The following is a 14,051-nucleotide window of genomic DNA, read 5'->3' on the forward strand; positions in this document are numbered from 1 at the left end:
CCCAGGTTCGCTTAAATTCTTGTAGCGTCGCGCGTGGCACTATCGATACCGATGTTCATGACTCCTGCAGACTGTCACATATGCACGATTTCTCCTTGTTTCTGCCGACAAGCTACCCGAGACCATGAATTGGTCACTCCTGTCGGAGACGGAACGATATCTGATTTTGACACGCTGATCAGGAGATCCGAGGTCCCCGTGGGCTCGCGTACAGTAACTTCTCGCGTTTTTCCTCCCCCAGATAGTGGTGGAGTCTCCTTGATATGATCATCGTACCTTTGTCATCATATCGAAAGGCTGAAAGCGAGCCTAGCTAATGATCCCGTGCGCCAACTATAAAGTGCGTCGTGTTTCAAACCTGAGTATAAGTTCCCTCCCTCCTCGCAGTGCACGCTCTAGGTGGGAGAATATGCACCATTACTGCTTACGAATTCGGTCAAGTCCAAGTCAGAGAATAGGAGCGGCTGAACACCATACCTTGTCGCGTATATCTAACACGACCAAGTGTTTCTTTCACTTATCCAGTGCACCGTACCAAGCACCGTCTGCTCGTGCACTCTCTGATTTTTCTACACCGTGGTCCGTTCTTTGCTACTCGTGAAACTTCGCTCCGGTCATACTTCCTTACAATGTCAGCAACCGCAGACAACAATGCCAGCTCAACGTCTCAAACACAGTCAACCCGATCACTGACCGGACCAGGAGCATTGGAGACTTTGTCCCACACCGATTTTAAGGGATGCTGCAGAAATGGTCACCTCACCGATATAGAAGCACCCGCACTTTTGTCCCCAAATCCCATGGGTCCGGGCGGGCAAAAATTATTCGCAGGCAGGTGTATTGACCTCGATATCGTCCAACTATCATTGTCACTTCTCAAGCGGTTGAAAAACACACGGAAACCGTCAGGAAGCTAAAATTATATTTTAGTACGGAGGTTGCCACTATGAAGTGGATCGCAGTATAGAACCGAGCAGCTCGCACTCTCAGGTTCACTTTTCCCTATCGAACCATGACAGCTGAGCTCGACGCATACCGAGTAGGTCTCCGGTATGTTCGCGCGGACCAGTGACAAAGCCGCCCATGGACAAATCATTTTATTCGATAAGATAGAGTCGGATCATCACGCAGGTACGAACTCTGCGAGTTTGACGCCTTCCAAGATATATATTCACCCTGGATCTGTAGCTCTAGATTTATTTGCAATAAATACTGACCAAGTCCCCGAGTATGGAGCTGAGGGTTGGCTGGGGGACTGACTTCGTTTGTCCTAAAAAATGAGATGGAGCCGCGTAGTGAGGTTTGAATAATTTCAAGTATCCGGCGACAGCAACCAGACATCTACGCTGTTGCTTGATCGGGTGCCAATCGAACGGTCAGATGCAACAGTATCTGAGTGGCCGGTTCAAATAAAGTACATACCATGTATAAGTTATAAGTTAGGGTCGTAATGTCGAAGTGCACCTTGTCCGACCTGCCGCTAAGAGGCATTGAGTAAATACACTACCCGGTAGTAAGCAAAGGACAACCATAAAGACAAATGTCACAGTACGCGAGAAAATACGAAGTATACAATAACATAGGAAAAGTCCATCCGGAATAGAATGTGAGAAATCAACGGGATATTTGTGACTGGAAAATGGTGAGCGCGTTATCTACGAGCCATTCAATCATCATGGCCTTGCCAGCCATGTCACTGAACTCAGAACCAGGATCTGAAGAACGCATTAGTGTGGCTAAATCCAAACGTCAGCTTTGAATTGCAGCAAACACGAGCCAGAAAGGACGTACGTCCAAAGACCACTCCCAAGTTCCTCGCATTCATGAGATTTTTGTCGCTGTGTTCTAATACACTGTACCGACGTTAGTTCAACGTCCGTGAGTTGTGAGAAGATTCTCACTTGTGTAAATGCAATACAAGCAGGCGTAGAGTGTGATAGTGCTCGCCGGGAAGGCGGTTAACCAATTCCTGCAGGTATTGGGTTTTAAGCCCGGGATCCTTAAGTGAAGCTGCTGAGATAAATTCTCCATGAAGGTCATAAGTCAAAAGAGGGACAGGTAATTGACGGAAATATGTCTTTAAGACAGAAGTGACGCTGCAGATATCATTGAACCGATCGTCGTCACGCAGATCGAATGCTCCATAATCCCCTCGTTCGAATAGCTGGGTGATCATCTTCGTTTGGCCAGAACCACCAGTTTTGCGATAGATACCCTCGTAGTCCAGTGCTGATATCTGCGTCAACCAGGTGCAGCTTAGCATAGGTCATATTCTCTTACCGAGTGCCTCCACTGCGTCAATGCATTTCTCCACGATAACAGGGACTTTCCGTTCTCCCCACTTCAAATCCGATTTCACTTGTTCTATAAGATCACGGCCAAACATAGAGGGAGCTAAAGTCTGACTTTAGACTCGAATGTTGGCAAGGCATTCAAATCACTCACGAGGTTGTGCGATCACATCTTCTCGGCGAGGAGGCTGTTGAGAACATGCTACGCACACTTGATTCACGCAACGAGGATGCACGGATATATGGCAGACTGGGGAACCGTTAGTAAAGTAGACGCGAGAGACTAAGAAATGACGTGCCTGAACATCGAAACTGGGAACCCCATAGCTTGTCTCCACAATGATCGCACCGCGTAAAGCGGAGTACGCTCGTTTGGTTGAAGGAATGAGCTACTTGACCTTTGCCCTTCTGATCAACAGACGACAGCGAGGGATCCCGACCTCTAGCCATAGGCCACTTGAATTTTGCAGACTTCAGCGTCGAAGGCAAGGAATCTGCCATGTCGGAACGGCTAGCCTTGTTGAACTTGGCCTCCGATTCCTCAACCAACGTTGTCGTGCTGAAAGCTGCCACGCCATTGAGTGATGAAGACATTGATGGGAAGTCAGACTGAGGGTGTTCGTGGTCAAACGATGTGCTCTTCTCGCTGACGGAGCCTACTGCTGATTCGTCCTTTGAACAAATGACGTCCACAGTAGGTGTTGCAGAGCGAGAGGTCTCTATTCGACGCACATACTGAGCACTAAGCTGCGCCAGTTCTTCGTTTCGAGCGTTAAGTACAGTGGTCTCCTCGAGGAATTGTTCGCGGGCAGCTTTCAACTCTACCACCTCTCTGATGAGAGCTTCGCGCTGCTGTGTGAGAGGAATGAGCTCATGCTGATACTGCGTCTTAATGTTGTCCAAGCGCATGGTCAAAGACCGGCTCATCTGTGCGGCAGGTATTTCGCCCGAGTTTGTAACGCTGGGGCAACTAAAATTCTAAAATGAGTGCTCGGTGACTTCAAAGGAAGTATTGCAACATTACTTCTTTGACGCGCATAGTTCTTCAAGCTCTGCTAAAGTCATATCTCGCTCCGCTTTCAGATGGGACAGATCGTGCTCCAACAGATTCAGCCTTTTGGCAAGCTCCTGGGAAAGCTGTCGTCGGGTTTCCGACCTGTTTGCCTCACCGTTGAGAGCAGTCAACTTTGCAGCTTGACCAGACAGCAAAACACGCAGGCGGGTGACCTCTGCTTCGGCATTCCGTCGAGCGACAAGTTCACGGTCATGCTCCTTCCGGGCAACAGTAAGACCCTCGATATATTGCTGGCTCGCCCTCTAAGAAGCATTAGAACGAACGACTTTGCAGTGAATTGTGTCTACCTTTGTGCCGTCATACTTGTATTTGAGCTCTTCGTATTCTATCCGTCGTTGCTTCATTGACGTAATGATAGCCCCAATGAAGTTCTTGTCCAATTTCAATTGCTGATAACCATGTTCGCTTGCATCATCAAGAACCTCGTGAAGGCGACGAATCACAAGATCATATGAATCGCTAGAAACAGGCATTGAAATGGTTGAATCGGGTAAAGTGACGACGATGCGCGCATTGGAATCCAAAGATGCATTGGAAGCCAGCCTCTCGTGCCTCGCTTCGTGACCGTGAAGAGAGGGATAATGCGACTCGGGAGAAGAGCGGTCTTTCGTCTCAGCATCAAGTGATTGAGAACAATTTGACGGATCTCGTTGATGATCATGCGGCTGTCGGGATGTGGTGGGAATGACTCGTTCCAGACGATCTTTATCATTCGCCGCACTCCCTGAGTTTCGTGACTTTCCATTGGCGACACTAATTGCAGCTGGACTAGGCAACGATTCATCCTTACGAGAATCATCTCCCTCGGCAATCTGATCGAGCGATTTGAGAGATGGCATTCCGCCCACCGACCTCAGAAAGTCTGAGAAGTCCGAGCCCGTCATGGAAAAGCGAATAGGAGGAAGAAGGGCGGGCGCGATAAACGTTGCTACCGACGTGCGTTCAACTGGCGAAGATTCATCCGAGTGGGAATCCATATGCGACATGGCAGATGCATCGGGATCAATGTCCAGCTTGAGCTCATTTGCGCGTGCCTTTGCCCTGTGCTCTTTAGGCGGGACAGGAGGAGCAGGAGTAGTGGGTGAAGGGCTATCGTCTGAGGATTTGCGACTACCATCCCCTTCTGCGTCCGTGTCTGTACCACTTTCAATACTGTGAGGGACATCCGCTCTATGACATGGAGATGTTGGAGTGACTGCGCCAGTGCGATCTGATATCGAGCCACTGGGTGCATTATCCATGCGCAATGTTCTCTCACTCGAATGGCCAGAGGGGGACAGACGCCCGTCAACATGCTGAGTATGCAGGCCATTTGTCGAGCTTCTCGCATGGTTCTGTAAGTCTGAACGAATAGAAATTTTCTCCAAGTTAGGACTTAACCGACGTGATTGGGTCGTCGAGCGGGCATAAAGTGATGCGGACTGGGGTTGAAGGGGGTCATGCGACATTGATCGCATACGACCATCGGGTGTTGCTCGCCCATTTTCTAGATGACCAGGGGCAGGTGATGGAGGAGGAGAATGGTATATAGTCGAGCCCGAAGCGCTGTCACGAAGTAGACTGATATTGGATCCCCGGCGAGATGGAAACGAATCGAAAAAGAATGACTTGGAAGGAGATGGCGCAACGGGTGAGTCGCTACGATTTGCAGGTAATGTCTGCGACCGAATCATCTGTTCTGGCGGAGAAAGTCCGGCTGAGGTAGAAGGCCGGGCAAAATTATTATAATCAAGAGCAAGTCCTGGGTTAATAGACCGCCGTTTGTCACTGCGAGACGTGACACCATTCGGTACGCCCAAGCTAGCCTGATCCAACGAATCCTTCTCCACGTGTCCTTTCTTTGCGAAGAGGACGTTCAGTGGCCGAACACCGTCATCATAGCTCTTTCTCCTGGAAAGTGCGCTAGATGAATCCACAGTCGACGATGGATTTAACAATGTCCCTCCAATTCCATCTTGAGCCTGCAGACTCTCTAAAGGAGTTATAGGAACAGACTGAGACAACACCTGTGGATTTGACGAGCCTAAATCATCAACAATGATCACTTGGGTATGATCAGCACCACCGTCATCGCTGTTGTCGGGAGGTGCGATAGTTACTGCGAATGATTGCGACTGTGCATCACGTGATGATCGTGAAGAGGGAGGAAGTTTATGCTGAATCGGGTGTGGGCTTGAAGGAAATATCGACGGTTGCGCAGTATTCTTGGCTGATGCTTGGGGAGGTTCATCTTGAAGTGGCGATGATCTTCGCTTTCGTTCCAACGTTGACAGGGCATCCTCTCTAGGTTGATTGAGACTTCTCATGGATGGAGTATCTCGAAAGGTCTTCGCTGAAGGCTTCAAACGCGTAGACGAAGATGAAGGAGGCGAAATAGCTTGTGGTCGATCAGACACCTATGATATCATGTCAAAAAATCGGCCCAGAGCGGTCAGCTCCGCTTATATGTTTCTACCTACCGCGTTATCTGCCAAGGCTTCACGTGCCTCTCGCTCTCGTGTTAAAGATGACGCGCTGCCCTCAGCAGCCTTCTCCCGTTCGCGCTTCCTCTGTGCATGGCGGCGAATCTTGGCCATGCGTTCGTTATGACAGGTCATGCAATAGATGCCATGACTGGTTTTGGCAAATACTAGTTCGTCGATTCTGTTATGACAAACCTTGCAATTAAAGCAATGTGCGTGGTATGAATCGTCTCCGGTCATGATAGCTTCGTCGAGAATGGGTTGGTGGCAAACATTACAATTGTACGAACAGTTGGCGCATATTGGCGAGCCATCTGAAAGCAGTAGCAAATTGGTGTCGGCGGTCACCTGTTGATGACACTTGGCGCATTTAAAGCAGTCGACGTGAAAAAATGACTGTCTAAATACGCGATGGGTGATCCGCAGCGCAAGTAGAGTTAAAACGCGTATCGATAATAGCAGCTTTTAGCTCACCCAAACGCGACAACCAAACCACCATTCTCGTTCACGGCATACTGCTTGCAGCCCGGACAGAGTCTGTTCTCGAGGGACGAGATTGAATTCAGAGCGACCTGTTGAGACATGGTTCCTTGGTTAAAAATGGTGCAATGCAGATGAGAATAGTTCGGATATCTTGTTTAAGATTCAAGATAGAGAAAGGACAGAAGGGTGGGAGCGGCGGGGGTATGGGATTTGAGCCAGCTCACGTAGGACGTGTATAGTTGAAGGAAGGACTGTTGACTATTTGTTTAGTGGCCAAACGATGGTAACCGTTAACGGGCTCGATGGGGAACACGATGACGAGGTATAAAGGGTGGGGTATTTGGTCGGGGTGAGTGCTGTAGTAGTAGACACCGTCCTAGATAGCCAGTTCCAAATAGTAGAATAAATGTTTTTTTATGTAAAACAAGATAACCTGATGTAAGGAACACAGTTTATCCCACGCTTTCTCAGCTTCGAGGAGGTACTCTCTGATATCTGGTCATCGATCGATTCAGCTATAGAGTCAGTCGACTTAGGAACATCATCAGCTAGGTTCAGAGACTACATTGCAATTTTCCCCTTGAAACGACCTGTGCAGTGACGAACTATTGATATCCGAGGTGCTCTCACCACAGCTGTTCAGTGTGATCCGGGGTTTGTATAAGTGTATTAACATTGCCAATTCTGAAGCCAAATACATTAATTATGGGATAGTTCCAAACTTCCTGAACCCTTTCGAAGTTCGTTGGTTGGATACCGGAATCATCCACAGCTGAGTTTCACCGACCAACCAAATGAAGCCAAATGGCGACCGACGGGCCCAGGCCTGTAGCCCCGTTCGATCGATGAACGTAGCCTCGAGGTCGAATGCGTGTAAGATTGTTGTCTTGACAAGTTGTGCGCGTCCACTGCGACGGCGGCGCCCACCGATGGGGTGGGGCGTGGGTTGTGTTCTTGCAAGAAGCTGAAGTTCTGAGTACTTCTTGTGCGGAACGTAAAATCCGAGGAATCCAATTATTCAAATGTAATTACATGCCTTTTCGGTCGATGATGTAACTGTATTTCACATGCCCTGGTCCGTGCGCAACTAATTTCCTATATAAGTGGCTCACTTGGCAAGCTATTTCCCCATCTCTTGTGCTCGGGCATGTACTGTCGCCAGTGAGGTCTTTACCGAGGCACAGTCTTTTGCTGATTGCAAATTACACATCCGAACCCGTCTGTTAGCTTCGGCTTTCAGCAATTTTTGGAAAACCTTTATTTCAGGCTTTGAGCTTGAAGGAATAGTTAGAAATTATATAAATTATTATTCAATTCAATTCAATTTACTATTTGAAATTACCCCTCGTAACCGGTAATTGATTAATCACAGGACTATCGGCTCCTTTATAATTACCCCATCAGTTGAACTTGGAATTGACATGTCGAAGAAAAATCATAATCGCTTGCAACTGTCGAGATCTCGTACACCGCTTCCTGGAGCAGAGTTGGTGATGCCAGGTGTGACGAAAAGTGGCATGCGCATCAAACAAGTTGCAAGCAGCATTATAAGCCGCATTGCTGAGGAAGCTGGCCGCCGATCTGAATGGAGAAGAAGCCGTGTAGTCAGCATCTATGATCCGAATGCTGAAAAGTCAACGCCAACCGTTTTAAAGACGCGGCAACATTTCTCTTGCCGAGGTGGGTGACTAGTAGCTGGCACGAGAGGGACTCAGAGGGGGGTTCGCTGAGCGTACGAAGTAGTGTGACGGCGAGCGAATTCTCTGCGGGCGAGCAATGTTGAATCACCCGCCCAGAGTCTTGCGAAGACTCATCATGCACTCGTGCTGACCTGCACGTTGCAGGTGAGCTGTATGTTCCGGCTCCTGAGCATGGTTCGACGTTGTCGAACTTTGATAGTCGACCCTCGTGAATTTCATCTATGACCCACACGTGCAGCTGATGGATTCCTACTAAAACCAGAAACGACGATCCAACCCGAGGATGGGTGAGTAGGTGACTCATCCTCGAAGTACTGGCTCTTCGATCTCGAGAGCAAACATGCGTACCAAGCTTCTTGGCGCACCGAGATAGCTCCATATAGATTTTGGAGCTTCAAGTTGATTACCAGTCGACTTGTCAGTAACGCTACGGCTATTAGTTCACGAGTTTTTAAGAACTTCAGGTAGTAGTACGGCTTGCTCACCGAGAAACGGTAGATGGGTTTACGCAAATCATTAGGATTGTCATCGAGGTAGACTTGAATGTTCCGGTGGGTTTCATTCTGAGAAAGCTGTGGTGACACATGGCTGATGCAGTTACAGCTATGGATAAGAACAATTTCCATTTTGAGAACCAAGGAAAACAGGTATCGCGAAATGACAATACCAACGGAAGCAGTTTACTCTGTTTCTGCTCTTGTTTAGGTTTCTCCCTCCCGGTTCTCCATCCTCTTCATCAAGGCATTCACCAGGGATCGGCGCTCATCTTTTTCTTGCCGCTATCGACAACGTTGTTCTGCAGCAAGCTGCAAGGCTTCTAGCCCCCCGCCACCTGGACGTCCCTGTGCTACCCACGTTCTGGATCATTCCCTAAGCCTGTCAAGGATAAACTCAACTTGTGCTTTTGACTAGCACATCATCATCATCATCATCATCATGCCTCTTCCAAGCGGCACGCCGTTGTCTCTTCAAGGACATTCTCGCCCTGGAGATACTGTCCAGACTAAGCCTAAGCACGCTATGATCGTCCGTATGTCGGCTGAAACATTAGAAGCTCTCGAGGACTTGTCCAGCAATCCTTCGATGAATTTCGAGTTTGGTGATAGTCCAGTCAGTCCAAGTGCTTGCGACTCAACCATATCTAACGCTCAATCTCAGGGTATTCACATCGGGGAGACATTCTTTCCAATGCGTCCTTTGAAAGAGAGTTCTCCGCACGAAATCTATCTCAGGACGTCCTCTGCAGCCAAGCCAAATGCCCCGTTGAAGCTCTATGCCAATGTCATGGGCAAATTCATCGTTGACCGACAGCTTGGCGAGAAGGTCACTGATAAAGTACGGCAGCAAACCATCGAGGCGAAGAAGCAACATTCCGAGCGCCAAACCATCATGCTCGATGCGCCGCTTCTATCTGCAGCAGGCACAAAGAACCTTAAGCGAAAAACACCAGGTTCTGGGACGGTGGTAAAGAAAAGCGCACAACGTGATACCCTCCATACCCCTGCTGCCTCCACCCCTGCTGCACGAAAAATTTCGCCGATACCACAAACCGTCTCGTCAAAGGCGAATGCAGATATTCGCAGGCGTCTTATCCACTTCCTTGCAGTTGAGCATCGCGAAACAGATTTGACGGTAACCAGGGTTTGCGGGAGTAACTGCGATGCCTCTGCAAGGGCTAATCTACTCAGTATCTTAGAGGAGGTGGGTATGCATCACTCTACTTTGACTTTTTTCACTCAATCGTGAATGCACAGGTTGCTGAGCAAACCCCAGCCCCGAAAGGCGACAAGTCGCCTCGGAAATGGGCTCTCAAAAATCGTACATGGCTCGAAGTGCGTCCATACGAATGGGAGACGTACAAACCGTCAGACCGGACCAACATCGCTCGACAAGGCAGAGTCGTGCTTAAGTCTCTCAGGATACCAGAGTCTGACTCTGTGTGGGATCATTTTCGCTTTCGAAACGTTGCACCTCCTACTGGAGCTCCTCCTCATCCAACTCACGGAGGTAAGACCATCACCGGCCCACCTGCAGGCCTTCTCAAGCCGAAGCCCGAACCAAAACGTCCTGCTATATCCAAAGATCTGAAGCAGAAAGCGAAGGCAGATTCTTCTCGAATAAAGGGCGATATACAAATGAAAGATGAGGGTGCACGGCCAAGGGGTGACATACAGATGAAGGACGAGTCCGTTAAACTCCCTAGGGTGGCCGCTATTAAGCGCGAAGAAGCCAGTCCATCTCCCAGTAGCAGCACTAGCACTAGCTCAAAGGCAGCGTCCAGACGATTACCGGGCTCTGGATACGTTGCCAAAAAGTCCCCTCAGCCTTCTCCTACCGTTGAGTCGGCATCTCGTGGAGCTGCAGGTCCAGCCGATGTTCGTCCTCAAAAACCGTTACCCCGCTTACCTCCCAAACCCGTCCCGGCATCCCTACCGCCACTGCCAAGTCAGGAGAAGATGTCTACCACTTCGATGCCAATGAAGATGACGAAGAAGATGCTTCCACCCGAGGATTCCGATAGAGAGCGCGAAAGACATAGGGATAAAGATAGACCGGCGAAGGATAGAGTTGTCGCTGGTGTGAAGCGGAAGAACGCTACCCATGATGTGGGGGATGCGCAGGACGGGGAGGGGTTCAAGGCAAACTCGTTCAAGAAGCGCAAAACGGAAGATGGACCATCATCTGCCGCATCCTCGTCTTCATTAAAAGGTCGAGACTTGTCTCTTCCAAAGAAGCCGGTCGAGGCCACATCTCCTGTACCACCTCCGCCGAAGAAGATCAAGAAAGAGTCTTCTCCGCTCCCACCGCCTCGCACTGCCTTGCCGACGCAGCCACCACCTCCAAACTCGCCTTCCAAAACAGATCAACGACCGAAACTCAACGGAGCGTCAAAAGTCAGGCGAAAGTCGCCGATATATACCTCTTCGGATGAAGGAGAGATACCAGAGCCGTCACAGAAGTCCGCACAGGATCCTTCCACGAATACTGATCGCTCCAAGGGCAAGGAGGGACGTACCCGCCCCCGATCTTCATACCCACAACCCTCTGATCGTAATGGGCTGCGCTCGCGGTACCAGTCCAAGTACGGACATTACCTGGGTACATATGCCCAAATCCTCGCACAGAAGCGGAAGATCGAGGCCATCTTAAACGGAGAATCGGAAGCGGAAGGAGAAATCATGGATCCGGAGGAGCTGAAGAGGCTCAGTGCCGAGCACAAGAACCAGAAAGAGGAATTAGAGTCTATCCAGGATAAGTGGATGAACGGGTCTGTATCGGAATGAAATGGATCACATCGTGACTGCGAACTTCTTCAGGACTTAAGACGGACATGACCTACTCATCAACACTATCAGTATCTGCGCCAAATTTTCTTGTTGTACATCGCTTTTCGTTCATTATTTCAGACTGTGCTATCGCAGAATTGCAGCTTTGAGAGCTATCATAGCATGTATACGCTGATACACAGACTAATTACGACTATTGTCTAATTTTCGGCTTGAATGAGTAATGTCCCATGCATCACCTACATCGGCGTTCGATCAGCTAGGAAATACGCATTAAAGAATCGGTCACACTCACTCTTCACTACCACGATGGGCGAAAAGTTCCGAACAGACCAACCGCGAAACCTGAATTGAGAACCAGTTAACCGCAGATAGGGCCGTGAAGCCTTCTATAGGTTATGATCACTGGCATCACTGCTCCTCGAGGCACTTTGAAGCTGCGTATTATTCGAGTTCTCTGATGCCGGCTTTAGCATCACGATCGTGTTTCTCGAACCACGCTTCGAGTGTACGAGAGTAATATCGACCGTTAATGTGCCAGCTTCTGATGAGGGTCAAATCTGACCGGAGGTGCGTCTAAAGGATACTGGTTATTAACATTCATTGAACTCGGCAGAATTATTGAGAACACGCACGAAAGGGTCGTGAGAAGGCATTGTCCCACCTGCGAAGGCAAAGTTTAGTAAAGAAACGTTTCAAAGGATGAACATCATGCCGGTGAAAAACGTATGAGCCATCCATTCATCGTCCTGTTCGAAGAAGTGATATGGGGTCATCTCGTGGCAGAACAAATACACGAATAAAAAAGATTCGCGTGCATGATTTGAAGAGATCGTATGCAACCAAGTGGATGTTTGTTGATGAATTACTCATTCGTTCTGCTCCAGGAACAAACCTTGACGTTCTTCAGACTTCAGACCCTTTACTTTGGCAATAGCATCAGTATACAACCTATGGGTGGAGGAGTTGGATAGACCGGTGTAACGGGAAGCCCGCGCAAGGGCCGAGGTTAGCAGGGGTGTGGAGCCAGGAAGGACGTAGAATTGGCAGGAGAGCAGAATTAGAGACGAGCGTAGAAGCTTAAAAACATAGCACAAAGGTCGGAGATCGGGGTCTCACGGGTTTCGGGGTCCTAGAGTGGATATAACATGTTGGAGAGTCCAGCGAGCAGCGCATCCTTGTCCTCTCCAAAGTGCAGGGCTGACGGGTTCACCGGTGATTCGTGGGTTTGGATGTATCTGGCAGCCAAGTTAAACATAAAATATTCGAGAAACTGAGGCCGGCCCACCTGAGCAAGATAAATTGAGAGACGTAACCAAGGTCAAGGACATCCATCGCATCTGCTAGCTGTGCTTTGTCGCAGTAGTTTCCTAACATGAAATTTTTCTGCTTGTGCCAGTAGTTTCGTGGCCAGTCAGAAATAGACAAGAGGAATATTTGGCGTATGGACCTAGGCAGGATATAGTCAACGTCGTAGGCACCTGTCAGCGCGTACGAAACAGTAATCAAGGGTTTTAAAATTTACAGGGAAAATCTGAGCTTCTACCTCATGATGTTGCTCGTTGGCTGTCTGCATGGAGTCTGCATTTGAGGTGCGCGCGCGAACATTTTCGATTTGTTTCATCTTGACAGTACGGTTGAGTTCGAAAGATTCATGATTAATTTATCATAGTCGTTGATGACACAGGACGAAGCCTGGGGCCAGACCCTTCTATAGTACGTGTAGTTGATGAGTTAGGATGTCACTGAGACAAAATCCACTCGCTTGCCGCGTCGAACGGGTTCAGGCTGTAAGTGAATTTCCCCGTAACGTCATGGATCACGCTGGAAGACATGGGTCAAACCCTGTCAATCCTACACAGTTCATACGGCTCTTGAACGCTTTGCTGCCAGGCAGGGGATGGATCATGATTCGCCAGCCCATAAATGGAGAGCATCTTGCAGAAAAGCAGCCTGAGCCCGTTATGCTGACCGCGGTTAGTGATATACTCAACGGCGATTCGAAACTCTCGGCAGTTGGTTTGCGGACCCTGGAGATGGCTGACTCTGAGCGTAGTAATTTTCCAATAGCTTTATGAACCCACATAATATAATCTGTTTACTACTGCATCTCCAATTTGATACTTCGCACCATCGCCCCAAGTTTAGCGGAGATACTTGTGTCAAGCTCTTTGATACACTTCCCAAGTCCTTAAAGCCGTTCTTCATATCCTTGCCCTGCTTCTCGATCAGTGGTTGGTAAAAATATAATCGTGCATCATGGACAAAATGGGGGACACTCTTGACCGTCATGACTTATGATGGCCATGATTGTCTGCCATTTTGTCCAACTTCGCAGTCAAGGTTTTGAAATAGCCGCCAAACTTGGATTACAGCGCCTTCCAGGCCTGCGCCTGGCTATCATGGCTACGGTGCGTGTCGATATAGACCTCGCAGCCTGTAGCAATCAATATTAAATTCAAAACTCAGGTTTTATTAGTACTCACTCGTAGCATCCATTGCTAGATCCTGTCAATTATTCCACCCAATCGAGTCTTGGTCATCTGAGGAAGACTGTCACATGGGGTATAGTTGGTTGCTAGCACTATGCATAGTAGCTATGGTGTGGAGTCTGGACGGATGAATACTATGGACGTTCCGATGTGTTCATAACGGGAAGGTTGAGCAGAGAAGCAATCGTGAGAAATACCTTCCTATAATACGTTTGTCTTGACTTTTCCTCCTTCGCCGTGAACATGCGCGCAATGCCCAAC

The 14,051-nt window shown here is 48.8% G+C and overlaps 2 protein-coding genes across 2 annotated transcripts; one reads left to right on the forward strand and one right to left on the reverse strand.

The window, feature by feature from the left end:
• Nucleotides 1–1,358: 1,358 nt before the first annotated feature.
• F5891DRAFT_1032704 (RhoGAP-domain-containing protein) lies at nucleotides 1,359–6,808 on the reverse strand. Its single transcript, XM_041361673.1, has 10 exons — nucleotides 6,303–6,808; nucleotides 5,826–6,228; nucleotides 3,654–5,762; nucleotides 3,316–3,608; nucleotides 2,591–3,261; nucleotides 2,446–2,541; nucleotides 2,281–2,394; nucleotides 1,902–2,229; nucleotides 1,792–1,853; nucleotides 1,359–1,736 (listed from the first exon to the last, which is right to left on the reverse strand). The coding sequence occupies exons 1-10, from the start codon at nucleotides 6,410–6,412 to the stop codon at nucleotides 1,615–1,617; spliced, it is 4,308 nt and encodes a 1,435-aa protein (XP_041226150.1). The 5' UTR covers nucleotides 6,413–6,808; the 3' UTR covers nucleotides 1,359–1,614.
• A 2,139-nt stretch (nucleotides 6,809–8,947) lies between these two features.
• F5891DRAFT_1188484 (uncharacterized protein) lies at nucleotides 8,948–11,295 on the forward strand (the record flags this gene model as incomplete). The annotated part of the gene is made up of 3 exons (XM_041367016.1): nucleotides 8,948–9,121; nucleotides 9,170–9,712; nucleotides 9,766–11,295. 3 exons carry the CDS (start codon nucleotides 8,948–8,950, stop codon nucleotides 11,293–11,295), a joined length of 2,247 nt encoding a protein of 748 aa, XP_041226151.1.
• Nucleotides 11,296–14,051: the final 2,756 nt, after the last annotated feature.

This window comes from Suillus fuscotomentosus (genome assembly GCF_016647785.1).
Source record: "Suillus fuscotomentosus strain FC203 chromosome Unknown F5891scaffold_26, whole genome shotgun sequence".
Lineage (NCBI taxonomy): Eukaryota > Fungi > Basidiomycota > Agaricomycetes > Boletales > Suillaceae > Suillus > Suillus fuscotomentosus.

Coding starts and splice junctions, on each gene's coding strand:
- F5891DRAFT_1032704 (XM_041361673.1), bottom strand. CDS start 6,412: ATGTCTCAACAGGTCGCTCTGAATTCAATCTCGTCCCTCGAGAACAGA. Junction 5,763..5,825: donor AAGCCTTGGCAGATAACGCG/GTAGGTAGAAAC, acceptor ATGATATCATAG/GTGTCTGATCGACCACAAGC. Junction 3,262..3,315: donor GAACTATGCGCGTCAAAGAA/GTAATGTTGCAA, acceptor TTAGAATTTTAG/TTGCCCCAGCGTTACAAACT.